The 24,043-nt window shown below is 40.2% G+C and overlaps 1 protein-coding gene across 4 annotated transcripts in view; it reads left to right on the forward strand.

The window, feature by feature from the left end:
• Positions 1–14,175, forward strand: part of plekha5 (pleckstrin homology domain containing, family A member 5) — a 341,912-nt gene extending 327,737 nt beyond the window's left edge. For 3 of the 4 annotated variants that reach the window (XM_060842969.1, XM_060842970.1, XM_060842971.1), the window contains 3 exons: positions 3,187–3,326; positions 8,920–9,014; positions 13,224–14,173. In XM_060842969.1, coding sequence (XP_060698952.1) covers positions 3,187–3,326; positions 8,920–9,005 — 226 coding nt within the window. In that variant the 3' untranslated portion in view covers positions 9,006–9,014; positions 13,224–14,173. Of the gene's footprint in view, positions 1–3,186; positions 3,327–8,919; positions 9,015–13,223 lie in introns of all 4 variants that reach the window. The other variant, XM_060842972.1, reaches the window with a different exon arrangement.
• Positions 14,176–24,043: the final 9,868 nt, after the last annotated feature.

Below are 24,043 nucleotides of genomic sequence, written 5' to 3' on the forward strand. Positions count from 1 at the left end.
CTACTATCAACTTGGTGCCAACTTTGAGGGATCTATGAATATGGACCCGAAGATCCCTCTGTTCCTTCACACTGCCAAGAATCCTGCCTTTAACCCAGTATTCTGCATTCAAATTCAACCTTCCAAAGTGAATTACTTCACACTTTTCCAGGTTGAACTCCATCTGCCACTTATCAGCCCAGTTCTGCATCCTAGGAGAAAGTGAGGACTACAGATCCTGGAGATCAGAGCTGAAAATGTGTTGCTGAAAAAGTGCAGCAGGTCAGGCAACATCCAAGGAGCAGGAGAATCGACGTTTCGGGCAGGCACCAAGTTGATAGGGTTATTAAGAAGGTGTATGATGTGTTGGCTTTCATTAGCAGGGGGATTGAGTTTAAGAGCCAAGAGGTTATGCTGCAGCTCTACAGAGCCATGGTTTGGCCACACTTGGAATATTGTGTTCAGTTCTGGTTGCCTCATTATAGGAAGGATGTGGAAGCTTTAGAGAGGGTGCAGAGGAGATTACCAGGATGCTTCCTGGACTGGAGGGCATGTCTTATGAAGAAAGGTTGAATGAGCGGAGGTTTTTCTTATTGGAGCGAAGAAGAGTGAGAGCTAACTTGACAGATGTGTATAAGATGATGAGAGGTTGAGATAGATTGAATAGTCAGCCATTTCTGCCTTGGGAAAAAGTCTCTATCACGAAGGGGCAAGGGCTCATGCCTGAAATGTCGATTCTCCTGCTCCTTGGATGCTGCCTGACTTGCTGCACTTTTCCAGCAACACATTTTCAGTTCTGCATCCCATTGCCACCTACAACAGTCCTCCATATTGTCCACCACTCTACCAACCTTTTTGTCATCAGCAAAGTGACCCACCCTTTCACTTCCTCATCCAAGTCATTTATAAAACTCTCAAAGAGCAGAGGTCCCTGTGGAATACCACAGGTCACCGAGCCTCAGCTGAATACATCTTCTACCACTCTCTGTCTTCTATGGGCCAGCCAGTTCTGAATCCAGTTAGGCAAATTTTCCTGTATCCCATGTCTCCTTACTTTCTGAATGAACCTACTATGGTGAACCTTATGAAACTAAAATCCATGTACACCACATCCACTGCTCTACCTTCTTCAATGTTTTTTGCTACATCTTCAAAGAATTCAATAAGGCTTATGAGGCATGACCTGCCCCTCACAAATCTATGTTGACTACCTTCAATCAAATTATGGTTTTCCAAGTAATCATAAATCCTGTTTCTCAGAATCCTCTCCAATAATTTATCCACCACAGATGTAAGTCTGACTGAGCTGTAATTCTCAGGATTATCCCTTTCTTGAACAAGGGAATAACGTTTGCCATCTTGTGATCATGTGGCACTACTCCAGTGGACAGTGAGGACACAAAGATCATTGCCAAAGATACAGGAATCTCTTCCCTCGCTTCCTGCAGTAATGTCTAACCCAGGGGACATATCTATCATTATGTTTTTCAAAATTTTCAGCACATTTTCCTTCTTAACATTGACCTGTCTGAGCATATCAGCCTGTTTCATACTGTCCTCACAAACAACAAGGTCCCTCTCAGTAGTGAATATTGAAGCGAAGTATTCATTAGGAATAGGTTGTTTGCTGATAATTGCGTATTGTTCAGCATCATGACAACACGGATACTGAAGCACTCCATGTCCAAATGCAACAAGATCTGGTCAGTATCCCGGTTTGGGCTGACAAGTGACAAGTAACATTCACACAATATGTTTCAAGCAGTGACCATCTCCAACAAGAAAGAAACTAATCATCACCTCTTCACATTCAGTTGAACTACCGTCACTGAATCCCCCGCTTTGAACATCGTAGGCTTGCCGTTGACCAGAAATTGAACTCATCTAGCTCTATAAATACTGTGGCTACAAGAGCAGGTCAGAGACTAGGAACCTTGCAGTGAATAGATGCACCACCTGACTTCCCAAAGCCTGTCCATCATCTATAAGGCACAAGTCGAAAGTTTGTTGGAATACTTTCCATTTGCTTAGATGAGTGCAGGTCCAATTCAACATTCAAAAGGCGTGGCATCAATCACAACAGAGCTGTCTCCATGATTGGCACAACATTCACAAATATTCACTCCCTCAATCACTGATGCTCAGAAGCAGCATTGTATCATATACAAGGATGCACCTGCAAGAGGGTCCTTAGCTTCCAAATCCATGGCCACTACCATTTAGAAAGACAAACACAGCAGATGCAATAGTTAATCTTTACTTGGAAGTACCCCTCCAAGCCACATAATATCCTGACTTGGAAATATATCACTGTTCCATAAGTATCACTGAGTCAAAATAATGGAACTCCTTGGCAAAAGTGAGGACTGCAGTTGCTGGAAACCAGAGTTTAGATCAGAGTGATGCTGGAAAAGCACAGCAGGTCAGGCAGCATCCTTCCCTAATGACGTTGTGTGTTGTGAAAGTGCAAGAAAAAGGAGCTGACTAAATTTTTTTTTTCAAATGATCAGCATAAAAAATTATGGGCTGATATATATAGTTCTTTCAACGTAATTGTATGCCAGATTCAATTGTAATGCATTCAGTGAATCTTTCCACGCTAAAAAAAATGCTGTCAAGAAGAGTCACCTGTAAAGAACATAAGACACCAAAAATATAGTTTTTGGCCACTTATGCCTGATATGTTGTTCATGTATAAATTATTCCATTAAAAATTGCCTGTGCTATACTGGGGTTAGAAAGAGCTTTTGAATTTTTCATGCAGAGTGCTGCCTAATTTAAATTGAATGGAATGTACAGTAGTGAGCAGTGGGAATAAAATGTTGTCTTACCAGTTAACTAGCACTTTTATGCAGATATGTGCTGAACTTGATATCCTAGTGTTCCTCCTCTGTAAATGTTTTTTGACCATGTATTTCATTCTTACTATTGAGTATGATGGATGTTTTCATTGTTGAAAACCCTTTATAAATATCCTTGACTTTGAATTTACTGCTTTAATTATAAAATAAAATGAGTTTCTCTTTTGTTTAGAAGCTTATAAATTCGCAAAACTGTTACAATGTTGTGGTTAATAACTGACAAGTTGCTTTGTCAGTCATTCATACTTTGAGTACTTAAATGCAAATGCTCAAGTCGGCAAAAATCTTTATTAATTTCTTTGAACTGCAATGATGTTTTCTCCTAACTAGTTTTTGTTGCTTTTAGTGTGTTAACTGTGGCCCCCACCGTTAACCGCAAAACCGATATCAGGGCTGATGAGGAAAATGCTCAGGAAGAAGTGAAGATGATTAATATCTCCAGTGAACTAGCTGCAGATGCACCAAGAAGCAGCAAACTTGTAGCAGGCAGGTTCAACTTACATTTTGAGCCAATGAAGATATAATGTTATGTCAATGTATGGTGAAACAAAAATACTAAGTTTAAATCTTTTCAGAGTTGACAGCACTGTTCCAAAGAATTTTCTGGTTTCATTGCATTCAGTGTTCAGGAGTGATGATAAACAGGAAGTACCAAGTCAAGACTTTTACTGAACAACAGCTATGTTTTAATTTACCCCTCTTTAGATTATTTTATGGTGTTCAGTGCTTGTGAGTTTATATTGCATATGAAGTTCATACGTGACACTTTTACTGCACTAGAATAGCAGGTCTCTGTATCTGGTTGCTTTGTGGTTTTAGCATATATGGCATTCGGAATGACCTAAATATATGTAGGTCTGTAGTGCTATTATGAGAATAATGCCACCAGTAAAAGCAATGAATTATACATCAGTTCATTTCTCTGTTTTATATATTTTGTTCAACAATTACTGACGTCATGTTGAAATGTATTCTCACTCCACTCTAATAGCATCAGGTTATGTTATGTGTCCATGAAGAGAAAATGCTATTATGTCCACAAATTCGTACTGTTTTTTCCTTTGGACTCATACCCATGTCCTCACCCTTCTCCTTGTACTCCAATTAAAAATTCCTCTCATCAAAAAGGCAAACTTCAATAGATTGTTATTCACTGAAATCATACTTTCTTTTGACAGTGACATTGATTTTCCTAAAACAGAGTGTTTCCTTGAAGACTTCAAGTGGGCTATTCTTTTTATCACTGTCAGACTGCTGTTACATGGGTTCATTGCGCTGTGAAAAATAAAAATGAAGGTCAAGCATATCTTGGAGCCATATAATTCACCATATCCTAGATTCTGTGATTATCCTTTCATTCTACTAAGCACCACTTTCACTTTCATACTGACGTTTTTTTTATTTGGACCCAGTTATTTATCATTTTCTGTTTTGGTTTCCTACTTGTTGCATATTCTTTTTTTTCTTTGGACTTTGTTATCTCCTCAAATGTATTGAATACTCTGGTGTCATTTTTCCATCGATGCTCAGTGTACAAATATATAAAAAGGGTATGCCAGCCAGATCTCACAGTATGGCCACATATAACACCGATTCACTTTCCTCCAACTATCCAAGTGAAAAGGGAAAAACCATGAGGCTAATTAAGGGAAACATTTAAGAAATTTCTCTCAAACTCTAAAGGAAATTAATCAAGTTTGAAAGTACTACAGCAACTCCAAGCAATAATCCTAATCAGTTTCATTTACATTTTTAGCTGAGATGTTTTCTACTTTCAGAAAAGAGTCCAGCAAATTGTTTCAACGATTATATTGAATACCGACAGTGCAAATTTTGTGTAGATGACTGACTCTCCATTAAAATAATGCTTTCTTGTAACTAAGCAAATACATTTTCAAAAATTTTTAAAATCTCTATTAAAATCCACTTTGGCTTCTTTTCTTATTGGGTGTAATCCAATAAGAAATTGGATAATTGGGTGTAATCCAATAAGAAAGAGCATTGAGTTTGTTTTCATAGCTACAATTTCTCATCCCTGGTATCATTCAGATGAATCGACATTGGCTTTACTTGTTGCCACTTTAATGTCCTCTGCAATAATTGGTCAAGCTGCACACAGTGCATTCTGACCATGATCTAACTACTGTCTAATGCTAACTTAACATCAGATTTTTGGTCTTGTATTCTCTGCCCAATTTATGAAAGTTAGAATGCTGTTCATCTATTCAATTTTACCTGAAGTAGCATTTTGAAGCGGTATTTGCACTTTGTCTCTCAGTCTTCCACACTCCTTAAACATCTTTAAGTTAGGCTAATATTCCAATCAGTTGTTTACCTTTTAAAATGTTATTTCAACCTGTATGAACAAAATTCCACCAGTAAAATTTTGTGTTGCACATTTGTTCATCCAGGCAGTCTTTCCCAGCATTTAGACATCTTTGTCCACAAGTCAAATCACCATTAATCAACATAGCTTCCACGTAAAGTGGACCACAGAAAATCCAATTTGGCTATCAGACCTCCGTACAATCCAAACACTTCTATATATTGTGGAAATCTTGAAAGCCAAACTGTTGATTTAGATGATCATCCAGTTATTATTATGATGTTTACACAAAAATTGTGTCCTGCTATTCGATACTTCCCATTTTGAATGCAGCTCTATTGACCTGAGCTGACATTTAGTCCAAATATGCATATGACAATGCATTTGAACTATTTTCTGCCTCACTTCATTAAGATGTTTAATAAAGTGAACTCACTTGAAAAGCAGTTGAAAGTATTGTTTTATTTCTTGCTTTGAAAAAAATGCCCTTGCTCTTTCAGAAGATTGTTGATACTGTTATGCTCCTTTTTGATGTTCATTCTAATCCCTGGGTCTTAGAAATGTTGTTGCTGAACCTAATGCAGTTGCAATGTTCTACTTCCCACGTGGTGCTTTGAGTGAAGCTCTCAATGCCACATAGTAATGTGGTGGGAGAAGACACTTGTGTGAACAGGAGGGAAAGACACAATGGGCTTTTTGAAAGCAACCTTTGAGAATCAAACATAAATGTGGCAGCCATTATCCTGGTTGTTAGTCTGCTACTTAGGTACGTATATGGCCTTTGAACATCTGGTTTTAAATAAATAAAGTGAAAGCTTTATCGAGTTCATCGGGCAGAAAACTTGAGGGCATTAATTGTGTAGGGCCTTGCTGTGCACAAATTGGCTGTTTAATTTCTCTGTAATATAACAGCAACTACACTTCAAAAGTATCTGATTAGCTTTGAAGTTTTTGGAACATCCGGAAGTGATATACATTTTAGCCTTTTATTGAAAATTTAGTTTGCTGATTGAATTCAGAGATCTTCTGACTGGCTACTAAATCACCATAGTTTTTTTCAAAGCTTTTCCCTCATTATGATTTTCTGTATTGCCATTTTCTAACTGAGAATACAAGGAATTAGCTGACCAGGACTCAACATATAATTGACATGCATGAATCAATCTGGCTGACTCACTTCAGTTTTGCCTGAATACTTCTGCAGAATTACTTCTTAACTGGTATTGCCTTTACAGGGATAGGGCAGCTGTATGGGTCAGATTTATTTATTACTGTGTGATAGTCGCTGTTGCAGCTTTGCTTTTGAGTATTTTCTAATCAGCTTACCAATCTCAGATCAAATCCTTATATATTTCACCATTCCCCATCTTGTCTCTCACTTCCTGGGTCTCTGGTTCATTTTTTAAGCTATTTACTGTTAACAATTGCCAATCAGCATGTTATGTTTCTGACCATCTGACAAGGGAAGCAAGCTTTTGCAATTTGGAGAGCTATTTCTGCTCCCGAAACTGAGTAAGAAGTTTTTTTTATAAGTGGTACCAGTTGCAATAAATGGAACATTACCATTCATACTGTGACTCTAGGGATTATCTTTTCTGCCATTAGAATTCTCTTCTTGTATAAGGAAGCATTGGTGAGATGACAAAGGCAACTAGAAAATGGATATGATACAGATATTCTCTCAATATAAAGAGAGGGGAAGAGAGCAGGGTTGGTGGCACCGAATCAAGATGTGAGTGAGGAGCCAAAGGGATTTTTTTATGATCTGATGTTTTGCCCTTCCATCCCCTCCCCACCATCCTATTCTTTTTCAGTAGATATGATTGTGTTACAGTTTATCCAACAATGTTCCATTATGCCACCATTTGCACTGTTTTGCTAAGGTTGACATTTCAATGGTTATAAATGCTCCCCACTGTCTGGAGATGTTCTGAAATTTGCAGCAATCTACCAGTGACCAAAGAGAGTATTTGGGAGATTTTGAAACAGACTAGACAGTGCAGTGACACCCAATCAAATTCAAACTTCACCCTAAGAATAATACCAGTAGGATTTTAATTGCCTGGGATTTTGGTGGGCTGCAGTGGGTTTAATCGAAAGTGAGGACTGAAGATTAGAGTCGAGAGTGCAGTGCTGGAAAAGCACAGCTGGTCAGGCAGCATCAAGGAGCAGGAGAGTCGACATTTTGGGCAAAAGCCCTTCAGGATTCCTGATGAAGGGCTTTTGCCCGAAATATCGACTCTCCTGTTCCTTGGATGCTGCCTGACTGGCTGTGCTTTTCCAGCACCACACTCTTGACTGCAATGAATTAGTAGTTTAACTGACTATCATTTGGGAAGAGAGGCACAATTGGAGCGAGAATCTTTAACTTTGTGTCAGGTTAAGATGGAGTCCTGGTCTAGGATCCTCCTGTTGATTTGGTACAGCTTTCATGCCCCATTCTGTGACTGATTTAAGTGTTCCAGTGTACCTGTGCAAGCAAGTGGAGCTGGAGTAGTATGTTCTTTCCTGCAATATTGAAAAATCAAAAAAACAGATATTCTACTGCCATGGTCCGGTGAACCAGCTTTTCGCCACTATCCTTAGAGTACTCTTAGACCTACTCTGCTGCAGATAGGGCCCAGTGTGAGTAAGAATATTTTAAGAGCATTGTATCTCTTAAATTTGTAACCAAACAGAGGTCTTTCCAGTTGAATTAAAAAAGTTTTTTTTATATAAACGCCCTCTAAGATTCTTAACTGGGTGTCGAGGGTGCTGGGTAGGGCAGGAACTTTTGTTTGAACTAATAAGGAACTAAGTCTTTGCTTACCCTCAACTCACTCCTGTTTCAATGCCAGCTTTCTGTTGATAATCTATCCATTGATGTCTCCCAGAGCTGACAACTCTAGATATTTCTCTTTGTTAATATACTGACATTAGAAACCTTACTTTACATTTGATGGATATGTTATAGAAATAGTTTATATTAGATGCTGAATAAATTTGAAACCTTGGTGTGCAAAGGACTCATTCAAAAGAAATATTACATGTTTTAAAAATTAAGCTTTCTGTAGCTGGCTACAATATTTTCCTTTCTCTTTTATTGTTAATAATCTCTCTCAAATTTGTTTCCTCATTAATTTAATGTTACAATGTCTCATCTGATTGTTAACTGTTTTCAATTTCCTAATATCCTAATGCAATTTCTTTCACATACCCTCTTGGAGAGCAAAGAAAAGCCTTTTTAAAAGAGCTGATATTGAGATTCAAAACAAATGTGACCGCACTCGAGCTAAATTACAGCACTGAAGCATGTTTGTACGAGTACTACATTTTCAAATGTCTGTCTTCTAGCTTTCCATTATGCTCATGGTTGTCCACGTTCTTTGCGTTCTTGGTTGTTCCTTGACTTTAACCACTTGAGTTACAAGTAACTTGCTTACGGAAACTTGTGTTTTCTTTTGTCCAGATACAGTAAAATTGTATGTTAAATTATTTTGGATCTTAATTTGTTCAGTTATAGCCTTATAGTTTATTGAAGGTCTGTATTGTACCCAATTGTGAATTTTGCATTTTCAAGTCTTGTGTCTGAATGTGACTTATATTTAAAAATTATATCAACTACTTATTTATTTGACATTCAGGTTGTGTTGTCTAAAAGATGTAGCATTAGTTGGAAAAAGTGCTTCTTGTCCTTTTTGATTGTGATCTTGGTGGTTGTCAGTTTTTTTTTCTTGTACTTATTTGTTTCCCTACATTCACCATTCTTTGCAGAACAAAGTCTGTCTTCTCCACATCAATCCCCAACATCCCCATCGCACCCACAGCTCACAGAAGGATCTCACTTTATGTGTGTCTGATATAAAAAAGTAAGCTTAATTTATTACAATAATTTTTGTCAACTTACTATTTCTTTTCAGCCAACTATGTGCAGGCAATATTTTCTTTTAACTGATAATTTGTTGCCGTAATGTTGTCCTGCTGAATTCTCAGTGGAAGTTCTCATTGAGCATTTTGTTCTTTTCTCCCTTCTGTCAAGATACATGTCTGGAAGATTGACAAGCTCAGTAGCATGAATCACATTTAATTATGTGTCTAACTGTAAAGGATTGAATCTTGCATTCTTTCTAATCCATAACAATCTATTTGTCTATCAACCTAAGAAAAATGTCTTTTGACAGTAGCTCAGGAAAAGTTGATTTATAATTTTTATTATTCTTTATTTTTTTCAAGTTTCTCCACAATGTGAGTTTGTCTGGCACAGTGCACAGAGAAAAATAAAGTTGAAATTTTCTTTCTGAGGTGAAAGCAAAATATTGCTTAATCTGAAATGAACAAAGAGCTTGTGAAGAAGTGTTATTGGACCTGAAATGTTAACACTTTCTCTACACAAATGTTGCCAGACCTCCTGAGTTTCTCCAGCAATTTCTATTAATGTCCCCAGGGCATGAGTTCATGTCCCATCATGATAGATGATGAAATTTGAACTCATTGTTAAAAATCTGGAAGTTAAAAAGACATGTAACTACTGTCGATTGCTGTAAACTCCCATTATTATCTTTGAGGAAGATAAATCTGCTTTCCTAACCTGCTCTGGACTACATTTGACTCCAGACCCACAGTGATGTGGTTTTACCTTCTTCTGAAATGGCCTCAGAAAATATTCAGTTAGATGGAAATTAAGGATGGGCTACCCAAGCCAGTGATGCCCCTATTCTGTCAATGAGTAGGGTGGAAGGGAGATGTACATTCAGTGGCAAAATGAATGTCAGATTTAGAACAGGATGGTAATGTAATGAAGAAAGAAACAATGATTCTGTAGCAGCAGCAACTGCCAACAGCAGAATCATTACTGGTATCTGATGTTTGTAAAAATGGAATCAGTCATTGTGATCCAAAATTGTTGCATTCAATTCTGAATCCAACATCAGTGAAGACTTTGAAATTTGAAAATTAAACCATTGTTCCTCAAACTTACATTGAACTTCATTAGTTTAAGTTGACTTAGACCATCGTCAAAGTCGTCTAAGAACATCAAGGTCAGAGTGGAATTAAAATGGAAAGTAAACTTGGGTGGCAATATTCAGCAAAGTAATCATCCAATCTGTTATTAAAGATGACCCCATCAGAAGAAGCAAATACTCAAAATGACAGCCATGTGAATAAATTGCTGTTGGAATAGAGGCAGTGACAGGGCAGGGTGTTGCATTTTCTGTGTTTGTATGGGAAGGCAAGTGTTTGTTGAGATGATGGCAGCATAGCCAAAGATTTCACAGTGAATCATGTAGCCTTTTGGATTATTTACAAGGAAAGACAGATGTTTTTCTTGATGGCATCACTTTCAAGGTAGGGAAAATGGCTGAGGTTAATCTATTGAATGTAGATGTGGAGCAAGGTGAGGACACAGGTTATATGAAGAATGGAAGGACTGAGAACAGAAGTGCATCAAATTGGGTGGACATGTTCTGGCATTGATGACAGTGCTGAAGGAGAACGCCAATTGAGGAGAAAGAAGTTCAATTGGAACCACTTATTTGGAAGGTGGCATCATAAGAACAAATTAAATGGAGGAACTAAGAAAATGGCATAGACATCACAGGAAACAAGGTGAAAGGAAGTGTAAGCAAGCTGGCTGTGGAAATTATTGAGCTTATGCTAGACATTAGTGACTACCATTTCCCAGAAATGGAGATTGAAAAGTTGGGAAAAGGATGGAAAGAGTCAGTAATAGGCCATATGAAGACAAGGAAAGGATGGAAATTGGAAGCCAAGTTGGGAATTGCTTTAATTTTTCAGTTGGAGATGAAAACAGGAAACTGTACTGATACAATCATTGGGCATGGTGGCTCAGTGGTTACCACTGCTGCCTCACAGCACAAGGGACCTGGGTTCAATTCCCACCTTGGGGCAACTGTGTGTGTGTGTGGAGTTTGCACATTCTCCCCGTGTCTGCGTGGGTTTCCTCTAGGTGATCTGGTTTCCTCCCACAATCCAAAGATGTGCAAGTTAGGTGAATTGGCCATGCTAAATTGCCTGTAATGTTAGGTGTAGGGAAATGGTCTGGGTGAGTTGCTCTTCGGAGGGTCAGTGTGGTCGGTGTCGTCAGTGGAAGCAAGAGTACCCCACACATATTACACAAAGAGAGGCACGACTGGAACTTGTATGAATTACCAAAGTGTATTTTCTTTGGAGAAAGTAAGCGAAGTCTAAAGGCAGCCATTGTTTGTAAGAACATTTCACAGATTGAGGAGGGTTTTATGGATGGAAACTGGTTGGAGCTCTGAGGAAGAGACAGAAGGTTCTAAGCTGAACCAATGGGGATGGAGGTAAAAAGAGATGGACATCTATGAAAAGATGATGGTTAGGGCCAGGATCCTGAAGATGGTTGAGGGCTGGTTGTAGGGGGGAGAGGGGCAAACTGTGGAGCTGACCTACATGTAACTGCAGACCTACAGCTCTGTCTTGTGAAATGATCTGGCACGTCACTCAGTTCAAGCGAAATTCTGGATTGGTAACAAATGCTATTTTTGTAAGAATGCTTTTTAAAAAAATCTTGCCTTGTCTTAGATGGTTCTGGTGAAGGATCCTCAGCAAATTGTGACCGTGCATCTTGCAGGTGGTACTCATTGTGTAGAGAGAGATTGGTTAAGGTGGTAAATGGTTTCCCAGCCAAGTAGGCTTCTTTGTCCTGGATAATGTTGAGATTCTTGACGATCTGACAATTTTCAATCACGTTCCTGCCTTCTAGATAGCGGACAGGCTTCCAGCTGTTGATTTCCAGCTTTTCTTCTGTTCTTTTAGCCACAATATTTATATGGCTTGTTCATTTATATTTCTGGTCAATGGTAATTCACCATCTTTAAGGTATAGGACTCTATGATTACATGTTGAGGGGAGATGGTTTTGTTACAGATGGTCATTGCCTGGAGTAGAGAAACCGAGGCAGTTGATATTACTCTAGCTGTTCTTCAAGAAAATATCTAGAGTAAGAGACCAGAAGGAGGGTGTCTAGGATGAGTGAGAATTTTAAAGATAAAAGATTTTCTGTAGTGGGAATAGAGTCCTGGCCAAAATAGTAGCAATAAAAATGAAAGAAGGATTCTGCATTGTATTCAGTTGAGGGCATAGGGAATGATTTTGATGTCTGCTAGCTGACGGTCAGAGAGAGAGAATGAGGGGTCAAGGGATCATGAAAATGCAATGAGATGAGGTGGAGGGATTTGGAAAGTAAAGGAGGATCCCAGAGGAGTTTAGGATCGAAGTGTTGTTAAGGCTTACAGGTGTTGACAGCTTGAAAGGCACAAATAAGGTGTTTTTGTTAAAGTGCTGGATGAGACAAAGTGAATATTGTTCTCTGATCTCCTTTGTGAAGAATTCGCACAGTAAAGGACCTCTCCCAGAGAACTAAATGCTTTTTACCCTTTGAGAACTCAGTGAATTAACCATATGGAAAGTAACAGCTCTGCTTCCCAGGTGTAATAACAATGTGGCTGAACTTGAAACACTGAAGCTCAAACCTTGGACATGGCAACCTTATTACCCATCTTAGCCAAGCCACATTGTGGGAAGTTTCCAGCAGGAGTTCATGCTGTGACACTATACCTGTCTCAAAGGGAAAATCACCTTCCTGTGCTTTTAGCTATGGACAAGTTCAGGATAGAGGAGTAATGTTCTCACTTATTTGACACTGTTATACAGTCTTTACTCCCTTTAAAATTATTTCAAGGATCATCATGTGACAAAGGTGGTACTGATTAAATTAAAATGATGAGAATATTTCAACACCACAATATGTTTAGGTTTTACTTTAGTGCTTGCACTAGGTGCTTGGGATCCTGCCCTGTTGAAAAGCACAAATCACAAAACAGATTTTTAAAACACTTAAGAGGAGTAACAAATTAAAGCTACTTTAGCTCAGACAAACATTATTTGGATCTTCTATAGTGATTATGATCTGAAAAGTCTTTTTGAATTTGACTAGAACTACTAATTGCATACCTTTAAAGCGACTTTTTGAGTTATGTTGAACTAAACTTTTCACTAAAAAGATTAAAAGAAATTTATTTTTGATACTGCAGCTCAGAATGTAGCCACAGGCAAATCATACACATCTACACAAGGCTGAGGCTCGAAGGAGTTTGACTGTATTTGGAAGGACACCAGGATGGTGGTCAAAATTTGACATCTGTATATGGAACTGGAGTACACCAGAGCACAAGAATTCAAGCAAGTGCTGGAAGCAACACTTGATTCAATATTAAACACTCCTTATAGGAAATACATTTTTGTTGGATTTAATGCCGATATATTACTTACTTCAGGAGCACTGATTGCTCCATGGCAGATTTTTTAACTTGCTCTTTTTAAATTTGCCAGTGTGTGGAGACCACAATATGTGAGCACATAAGGTGATTGGGTCTCATTTCAGTTAATGTATCAGAACTTAGTTTTCATTTTGAATTACATAGTATGTATAATGCCTGACTTTAAGTAACTGTGGCCATAACCTATATGAAATAGTTCACCAATGTTTGATGTATACAATAGGAAATGGCTTCACATTTGTTTTCTTACCACTTTCAATGATTGCAGTGCCATTGTACTGGTACAGGTTAATGCTGTTCCTTGGTAATACCATCTGCTGTAGCTATATATACTTAGTGTTGTATTGTCTGCAGTTACTGCCAAACTACTCTGAACAAATGTAAAAATGTCACACTTTTCATAGTTTCCCTATGTTCTCTGCCTTTAGTGAACTTTTCATACAAGCTTTATAGGGCAATACGCTCTAACTTCAGTACAGCTCAAATGCAAAGCAATATGTAGAGGGCTTTATATTCAGTATCTCATTGTATGTACAAAAGAGTGTAATTATGTTCATTGTGTACATAGCTTACAATGAGCAGAGCCTATAATAAAATGCTACTTACAAGTGTTAATATGCAATGTTCATATCACATTGTTTTATATCATGTTATAATAAATGGTAATGTTAAATTTGGTGGTGGTATTTTAATATGCATTTATTGCTGATTCATGCCAATAAGAAAAATTACCTGAAGAAATACATACTTGCATTGTAATGTTAATGTATCAAATTTGATTTTTGACTATTCACAAATATTGAAAGTTTTTCATTAAATCTTAAACCCTAAATAATGTTGATTACTAATTTATTTACAAATCTCTCATTTTTTTTACCTGAAATATTCTCATTTGATCAAGACACATCTTTTAGAAAATGTCTGTTTAATTTTAAATTTCAACTCAAGGGTCCAATGTTTATGCACGTTCAGTAAACGTTCAAGATTGTTTCTCTGAATGGGTCTGTGTAAATTATTTTAAACTACTTTTGCTAAGTTTGAGAAGTTGATGTATACAATTATTATGGTGGATGGGATGTATGGTTGCTATTTCATAGCATAAATGTTTTTGATAAAGACGTTCGCGCTATCCACTCACGGACAACCTTTTAGTTATTTACATGGTTCTTGGAACCTTAAATAAATGCCTATTCTCCTCTGCTGGCCACATAACAGAAGGGTTAAGTTAGATATCCTATTCACCGTGTGATCTGAGTCCCCATACTGTAACAGATTGTTAAGTTGAAATTTCTATGATTTAGATGGAGTTGGGAGTACTTAATTAGCAATAAATCTAAACAGTCCTGTGTCAGGTTTCCTCCTACAATCTAAAAATGTGCAGGTTCGGTGAATTGGCTGTGCTAAATTGCCCAGTGTCCAGGGATATGTAGGTTAGGTGCATTAGTCAGGGGTAAACTAGAATAATAGGGGAGGGGAATGGGTCTGGATAAGTGACTGTTGGGAGGGGTTCGTGTGGACTTGTTGGGCCAAGCGGCCTGTTTCCACACTGTAGGGATTCTATTTTTTAAAAAAGTATAAAATTAGTGAGTATGGGAATCAGGCTGCACAGAAAGTAAGGATGCAAATACTTAGGAGATTGAATCTATCTTAAAACTAATGACCTAAGAATTTTCTCCCCCTCTGAAAATTATTTGAGCAAAGGTCAGCCCATTATCTCTTAGGAATAGATTCACAGCTCAAAATGCTTTAATAATTTAGCACAAATTAGTTATTCCACTGAAGAATCCATTGGAATCCCAATGTGGAAAATGGGTCAATGTATCAAGAGTTTTTATTTCTGTGACTGCTCTGGGCTTCTGATCTTAAAACAATGTCTGTGTAAAGTTTAAAATCAATTTCTCCTCCATTGTTATCCTACATTATGAACTGAATGTTTTACCTGGAATTTTTTTTTCTGTAATTGAAAGTTGCTGAGAAAGTAAAACACAAACAGGATCAGTCAGAATAATTACAGAGCTATCATCATAACCAAGCAATTAACAAAACCAATAAGCTGATTCTTCCCACAAGCTACATTCGATCCAATTATGCACCTTGATCTATTGGTGCAAATACCTTAATTTCTTCCTAATTCTCAAAAGTAGCAACAAAGATTTCTCCATTCACATAACGCTGCTGTTCCATTCTGGTTGATTGTTTATTTAGTGGTTGTCACATTTTAAGACATTTATTGCAACACTGAAAATACAATATTCATGTTCTATATTTACAATCTGGATGTAGCAACTGAGAGCATTGTTGCTAAGTTTACACATGGCACAAAGATAAGTGGAGAGACAGGTAATGTTGAAGAAATAGGGTGAGGGGGGAAAGATATAAAAGAGACCTAAGGGGCAATTTTTTCACGCAGAGGGTGGTGCTCATTGAATGAGCTGCCAGAGGAAGTGGTGGAGGCTGGTACAATTGCAACATTTAAGAAGCATTTGGAGGGGTAAATGAATAGGAAGGGTTTGGAGGAATATGGGCCTGGTGCTGGCAGGTGGGACTAGATTGGGTCGGGATATCTGGTCGGCATGGACCGGTTGGACCAAAGGGTCTGTTTCCATGCTGTACATCTGTATGACTCTAAATGGAGAGGCTGCAGAGGGCTTGGACAGACTTGGTGTGGGGGTGGGGGGGGAGGTGTTCGAAGTGGCAGCTGTAATACAATGTTGCTAAGTGTGAGGTTATGTTGTCTCTGTTCTTCCTACCAGATTATTTTCCAAATGGGGAAAGACTATGGAAATCTGAACCACAGACTTGGGTGAAAAATATGTTGCTGGAAAAGGGCAGCAGGTCAGGCAGCATCCAAGGAGCAGGAGAATTAACGTTTCGGGCATAAGCCCTTCTTCAGGAATGAGGAAAGTGTCCTAAGCAGGCTAAGAGGTAGGAAGGAGGGACTTGGGGGAGGGGCGTTGGGAATACGATAGGTGGAAGGAGGTTAAGATGAGGGTGATAGGCCGGAGAGGGGGTGGGGACAGAGAGGTCGGGAAGAAGATTGCAGGTCAAGAAGCCAGTACTGAGTCTGAGGGTTAGGACTGAGAAAAGGTAGGGGGAGGGGAAATGGAGAAATCTGCATTCGTCCCTTGTGGTTGGAGGGTTCCTAGGCGGAAGATGAGGCGCTCTTCCTCCAGGCGTCGTGTTGCCATGGTCTGGCGATGGAGGAGGCCAAGGACGTGCATGTCCTTGGCGGAGTGGGAGGGGGAATTAAAGTATCCAGCCACGGAGCAGTTGGGTTGGTTGGTGCGGGTGTCCCAGAGGTGTTCTCTGAAATGTTCTACAAGTAGGCGGCCTGTCTCCCCAATGTAGAGGAGGCCACAGCGGATGCAGTAAATGATGTATGTGGAGGTGCAGGTGAATTTGTGATGGATATTGAAGAATGCCTTGGAGGGAAGTGAGGGGGGAGGTGTGGGTGCAAGTTTTGCATTTCTTGCGGTTGCAGGGGAAGTGGCCGGGAGTGGAGGTTGGGTTGGTGGGGGGTGTGAATCTGACGAGGGAGTCACCTTTCCGGAATGCTGATAGGGGAAAGGAGTGAAATATACCCTTGGTGGTGGGGTCTGTTTGGACGTGGCGGAAATGACGAAGGATGATACAATTAATCTGGAGGTTGGTGAGGACCAGTGGGGTTCTGTCCTGGTGGTGCTTGGAGGGGTGGGGTTCAAGCCTGGAGGAGTGAGAAGTGGAGGAGCTGCGGTGGAGAGCATCATCAACCACGTCTGAGGGGAAATTGTGGACTTTGAAGAAGGAGGCCATCTGGTTGTTCGGTATTGGAATTGGATGTGGCGGACGCAAAGGAATTGGGAATATGGGATAGCATTTTTACAGGGGGCAGGGTGGGAGGAGGTGTAATCTAGGTAGCTGTGGGAGTCTGATTTAATTTTAAAGTAAATGAATTTAGATCCAGGGGACTCAATAAAAGAATAAATTCACAAAGTTGGTTTTGAAAAGACAAAACTTTTCTACTGAAGTAACTAATATAATCTACTTGCACATATGCAACTTAATTCTAAGATGGTAATATTAATATGATATATATGGTGACAGACTATGAACAAAAACCCAGCAGCGCATATCAAAAAGCAAATGTAAACAAGATAGATCACACAGATCTTTTCCAGCTATCAATGACGTGGTTTCATGAGATTTGAAGATCTACCATAAGGGCTCATAATTTTTCACTTTTGACAATCTAGCCTTGAAACTCCTTCTTGAGAGTGACTCCCTCATGTACTGTCTCTACAACTATTCCATTTTAGTCCAGTACCCAGGCAACACCCACATGGTCTGCTTGAAGGACTAGTTTTGAATTTCTAATTTCTTTATTTTTCTAATTTGTTTTGAAGACCATAAGACATAGGAGCAGAACTTAAGCCATTCAGCCCATCGAGTCTGCTCCACCATTTAATTGTGGCTGATATGTTCCTCAACCCCATTCACCTGCTTTCTCCCCAAAACCCTGTTCATTTTGACAAGCAAGAACCTATTTATCCCCATCTTAAATATACTCAATGACTTGCCCTCCACAGCCATCTGTGGCAATGAATTCCATAGATTCACTACACTCTGGCTAAAGAAGTTTCTCCTTATCTGTTCCGAAAGGTCTTCCCTTTACTCTAAGACTGTGCCCTCGGGTCCTGGCCTCTCCTACCAATGGAAACATCTTCCCAACATCCATTCTGTTCAGATCATTCAGTATTCTGTAAATTTCAATTAAATCCCTCCTCATCTTCTAAACTCCATCATATAGATCCAGAGTTCTCAAATGTTAAGTGTTTCATTCTGACAACATTTTCATGAACCTCATCTGAACCCACTCCACGGTCAGTACATCCTTCCTGAAACGGGGCCTAAAACTGCACACAATACTCCAAATTGTGGAGTGACCAGACCCTTATAGAGCCTCAGAAGTGCATCCCAGCTTTTATATTCAAGTCCTGTCAAAATAAGTATCAACACTACTGACTCAAGTTTTCCTTGAGAGAATCTTGGACTAGAACTCTAAAGTCTCTTTGCTCTTCAGACTTCTGAATTTTCTCCCCATTTAGAAAATAGCCCATGCCTCTGTTTATTCTACCAAAGTGCATGACCTCACACTTTCCCATGTTGTACTCCATCTGCCACTTCTTTGACCAGTCTCCTGTTAAAATCCTTCTGCAGCCTCCCCGCCTCCTCAATACTACTTGTCCCTCTATTTATGTCTGCAAACCTAACCAGAAAGCCTTCAGTTTCTTTATCTAAATCATTAACGTATAAAGTGAAAAGTTGTGGTCCCAACACTGACCCTTGCAGACCACTTGTCTTCGGTTGCCGTTCTGCAGAAGACCCTTCACTCTGCTTTCTAGCCCTGCTAGCACCTTGACTCTAACACCATGGGGACCCTTAACTGACTCAGCAGCCTCCTGTTTAACACCTTGTCAAAGGCCTTCTTGAAATCTAGGTAGATATAATCTATTGGCTCTCCTTGGTCTAACCTGCTTGTTACTTCCTCAAAGGATTCTAGCAGATTTGTCAGGCATGACCTCCTCGCAATGAAACTATACTGACTTTGCCCTATTTAACCATACTTTAGATTAGATTACTTACAGCGCAACCCACCCATACCCCTACATTTACCCCTTATGCCCTAACACTAGGGCAATTTAACATGGCCAATTCACCTAACCTGCACATCTTTGTGACTGTGGGAGGAAACCGGAGTACCCGGAGGAAACCCACGCAGACACAGGGAGAACATGCAAACTCCAGTCAGTCGCCTGAGTCGGGAATTTAACCCGGGTCTCTGGCGCTGTGAGGCAGCAGTGCTAACCACTGTGCCACCGTGCCGCCCACACGTTCCACGTATTCAGAAATCTCTTCTTTCACAATAGACTCCTAACTGAGGTTAGGCTAATTGGTCTGTCTTTTGCCTTACTCAGTTTTTAAACGGGTGACATTAGTGACTTTCCAGACCTTGGGACCCTTCCTGACTCTAGCAATTGCTAAAAGATTACCACTAATGCTTCCGCTATCATTTCAGCTATCTCTTTCAGCTATAATCTTTCTTTTTCATATATTTAAGAGCATTTTTTGGTTTTAGTTAGTTGATAATAACGCTCAGCTTACAATAGCAGGGGACCTCAGACCAGTGGCATGTGCCTCTTGCTTGATGTGGGAGCTTAGGAACACGTCTGATGTTCCTGACTCTTAAGACTTGCAAGATGGGTGTCGAGCTGCAGCTCGTTTGACTGCATGAACGGCTCTGGAGCTGCAGATGGACTCACTGTGGAGCATCCGTGATGCTGAGGCGGTCATGGATAGCATGTTTAGTGAACTGGTCACACTGCAGGTTAGAATTGCTGAGGGAAACAGCGAATGGGTGACCAAAAGACAGAAAAAGAGTAGGAAGGCAGTGCAGGTGCCCCCTGCGGTCATCTCCCTCTAAAACAGGTATACCATTTTGGATACTGTTGGGGGAGATGGCTCACCCGGGGAGGGCAGTTTCAAGATCATGGCACCATGGCGGATACTGCTGTTCAGAAGGGTGGGAAAAAGACTCGTAGGGCCATAATCATAGGGCACTCCCAGATGGTATGTTGCCTCCCAGGTGCTTGGGTCAGGGATGTCATCGATCGGCTGCAGAGCATTCTAAAAGGGGAGGATGAACAGCCAGTCGTCTTGGTGCATATAGGCCCCAACGATATAAGTAGAAAATGAGATGAGGTCCTGAAAGAAGAATTCAGGGAGCTAGGAGAGAAGTTAAAGAGGAGGACCTCAAAGGTAGTGATTTCAGGATTACTGCCAGTGCCACGTGCTAGCCAGCGTAGAAATGAAAAAATAGGCAGGAAGAACACATGGCTTGAGAGATGGTGTAGGAGGGAGGGGTTCAGATTTGTTGGACATTGGGACCGGTTCTGGGGAAGGTGGGACTATTACAAAATGGATGGTCTATATCTGAACCAGACCGGAACCAATATCCTTGGGGGAGTTTTTGCTTCTGCTGTTGGGTAGGTTTTAAACTAACATTGCAGGGGGTTGGGAACCAGAAGAGAAAACAAGTAGGCAATGAGGTGAAGAATGGAGACTGTAAGAATTATGACGATAGCATTAATAAAGGAAAGAGTAGGCAGAGAGCAGAGTAGCGCAAAAAAATTGTAGCCTGAAATGCATCTACTTTAATGCAAGGAGTATAGTGTGTAAGGCAGCTGACCTTAGGGCTTGGATTGGTGCCTGGGAGTATGACGTGATTGCAATCAGAGACTTGGTTGAAGGAAAGGCAATCATGATGATTGGCAACTAAATGTTCCAGGATATAGACGCTTCAGACAGGAGAGGGAGGGAAGTAAAAGTGTGTGTGTGTGTGTTGGGGGGGGTTGCAGGTGAAGTTGCATTGCTAGTCAAGGATGATATCACGGCTGTGGTAAAGGAGCACACTATGGAGGTCTTGGGTAGTGAGGCTTTATAGGTGGAGCTGAGAAATAAGAAGGGGGCAGTTACATTGTTGGGGCTGTATTACAGACCTCCCAACAGTGAGCGTGAGGTAGAAGAACAAATAGGTAAACATATTATGGAAAGATGTAGAGGCAATAGGGTAGTGTTGATGGGAGACTTTAATTTTCCAAACATTTGACTGGGATACACTTAGCGTCAGAGGTCTGGATGGGGTAGAATTTGTAAAAAGCATCCAGGAGAGTTTTCTAGAGCAGTATGTCAATAGTCCGACAAGGGAAGGGGCCATACTGGGCCTGGTACTGGGGAACGAGCCGAGACAGGTGGAAGTTGTGGTGGGGATTTCTTTGGGAACAGTGACCACAACTCTAAGTTTTAGAATACTCAGATAAAGAAGACAGTGGTCCTAAGGGAAGAGTACTAAATTGGGCCAAAGCCAATTATATCAAAATTAGGCAGGAACTCGGAAATGTGGATTGGACACAGCTATTTGAAGAGAAGTCTACATTTGAGATGTGGGAGGCTTTCAAAGATAGGTTAAAGATAGTGCAGGATAGGCATGTCCAGTTGAGGACAAAGGATAGGAAGGGCAAGATTAGTGAACCATGGATGACAGGAGAAATTCTACGACGAGGAAGAGGGAAGCGTAAGGTCTAGGCAGCTAAGAATAGAACGGGCCCTGGAGGAATATTGGAAGAGTAGGACAAGTCTTAAATGAGGAATCAAGTGGGCTAAAAGGGATCCTGAAGTAGCTTTAGTGAGCAGAATGAAGGATGAGATTCTGAATTATTAGATTGCATCAGTGTTCACCAAGGAGAGGAACATGATGAATGTTGAGATTAGAGATAGATGTTTGATTAGTCTGGATCATGTTGACATAAGTAGGGAAGATGTGTTGTAGGATTGAGGATATTAAGGTGGACAAATCCCCAGGACCGGATGGGATCTATCCCAGGTTACTGAGGGAGGTGAGAGGAAATAGCCAGGACTCTGGCAGATATCTTTGTGACATCCTTAAATACAGGTGAGGTGCTGGAGGACTGGAAGGTTGCTCACGTTGTCCCCCTGTACAAGAGTAGTAGTAGGCATTTTCTGGGTAACTACAGACCAGTGAGCCTGATGTCGGTGGTGGGAAAGTTGCTGGAGAAGGTACTGAGGGATAGGATCTATTTATATTTAGAAAAGAATGGGCTTATTCGTGATAGGCAACATGGTTTTGTGCAGGGGAGATCATGCCTTACCAACTTAAGAGTTCTTTGAAGAAATGACTAAGTTGATAAATGAAGGAAGGGCTGTTGAGGTTATATACATAAACTTTAGTAAAGCATTTGATAAGGTTTCCCATGGTAGACTAATGGAGAAAGTGAAGTCAAATGGTGTGCAGGGTATTCTAGTTAAGTGAATAAAGAACTGGTTGAGCAACAGGAGACAGAGAGTAGTAGTTGAAGGGAGTTTCTCGAAACGGAGAAAGATGACCAGTGGTGTTCCACAGGGGCCACTGTTGTTTGTAATATACATAAATAATCTAGAAGAGGGCACTGTTGGGATGATCAACAAGTTTGCAGATGACATGGTGATTGGTGGAGTAGCAGAAAGCATAAGGGACTGTCAGAGAATGCAGGAGAATATAGATAGACTGGAGAGTTGGGTGGAAAATAGTTTTCAATCCAGATAAATGAGGTGATGCATTTAGGCAAGACTAATTCTAGAGCAAATTATACAATGAACGAAAGAGCCTTGGGAAAAGTTGATGAGCAGAGAGATCTGAGAGTGCAGGTCCATTGTACCCTGAAGTTTGCTGCACAGGTGGATAGAGTGGTCAAGAAGGCATATATTTTGCTTGCCTTCATTGGACGGGGTATTGAGTATAAGAACTGGCAAGTCATGTTAAAATTGTACAAGACATTTGTTTGGCCGCATTTAGAATACTGCATACAGTTCTGGTCACCACATTACCGAAAGGATGTGGACGCTTTGGAGAGGGTGCAGAGAAGGTTTACGAGGATGTTGCCTGGTATGGAATCTGCTAGCTATGAAGAGAAGTCAAGTAGGTTAGGTTTATTTTCATTAGAATAAAGGAGATTGGGGGGGTACCTGATTGAGGTTAAGAAAATCATGAAGGATGGATAGAGACAAGCTTTGTCCCAGGGTGAAAGATTCAATAACAAGAGGTCACGCTTTCAAGGTGAGAGGTGGAAAGTTCTTCACACAGAGGGTGGTGGGCGTTTGGAACCTGTTGCCAGCAGAGGTGGCAGAGGCAGGCACAGTAGATTAATTTAAGATGAGTCTGGACAGATGCATGAGTAGGTGGGGAGCAGAGGAATACAGATGCTTAGGAATTGACTGACAGGTTTAGACGGTACATTTGGATCGGCTCAGGCTTGGAGGGCCGAAGGGCCCGTTCCTGGGCTGTAAATTTTCTTTGTCCTTTGTTCTTAAGCGCCTGTACCTATATATCATATCCAAATCACTTTTATAAATGATTAAAAGTAGTGGACCCATCACTGATCCTTGTGGCACTCCGCTGGGCACAGGCCTCCAACCTGAATAACCCTTCACCACCACCCTCTGCCTTCTACGTTTGAGGAAAAGACAGGACAGGAAGAAACTAAACATATTCTAACATTCTAAGTTTGTTTTATCTCAGCCTCAGTCAGCTTTTGTGATTTTTCTTTTCATTGCCTTTGCAGCTGCTAGTTTAGTAGGTAAAAAAAAAATCTGTGTGCAAATATCCCTGACATTGAAGCTAATTCAAGTTGTTTACTAATCTGTGGCTTTAAATATGTTGTGAAAGTACATTTTTGTGGATCCAGACAGTGAGGAATGTTAGATGCCCATATGCATACTATCCACCACTTTGCAAACATTTAGGAACCTTGTCATCTGGTACAAGGTTTGTGCATTAATAGCTGATTCTATATGGGTATCAGCTGTCCATTCCCACATTTTTCATCTTGGAAAATAAAGAGATCCCTGTTCAGGTCCAAGTGCTGCTACCCTCTCCCACCATCATTAGGTCATCACCAGTTGAACATTAGACAATTAAGGTAGAGAACAGAAACCTAAAAATTCTCATTCAGCATGGGATAAGCAGCACAGCTTAATGTCAC

This window comes from Hemiscyllium ocellatum, chromosome 23 (assembly GCF_020745735.1).
Source record: "Hemiscyllium ocellatum isolate sHemOce1 chromosome 23, sHemOce1.pat.X.cur, whole genome shotgun sequence".
Lineage (NCBI taxonomy): Eukaryota > Metazoa > Chordata > Chondrichthyes > Orectolobiformes > Hemiscylliidae > Hemiscyllium > Hemiscyllium ocellatum.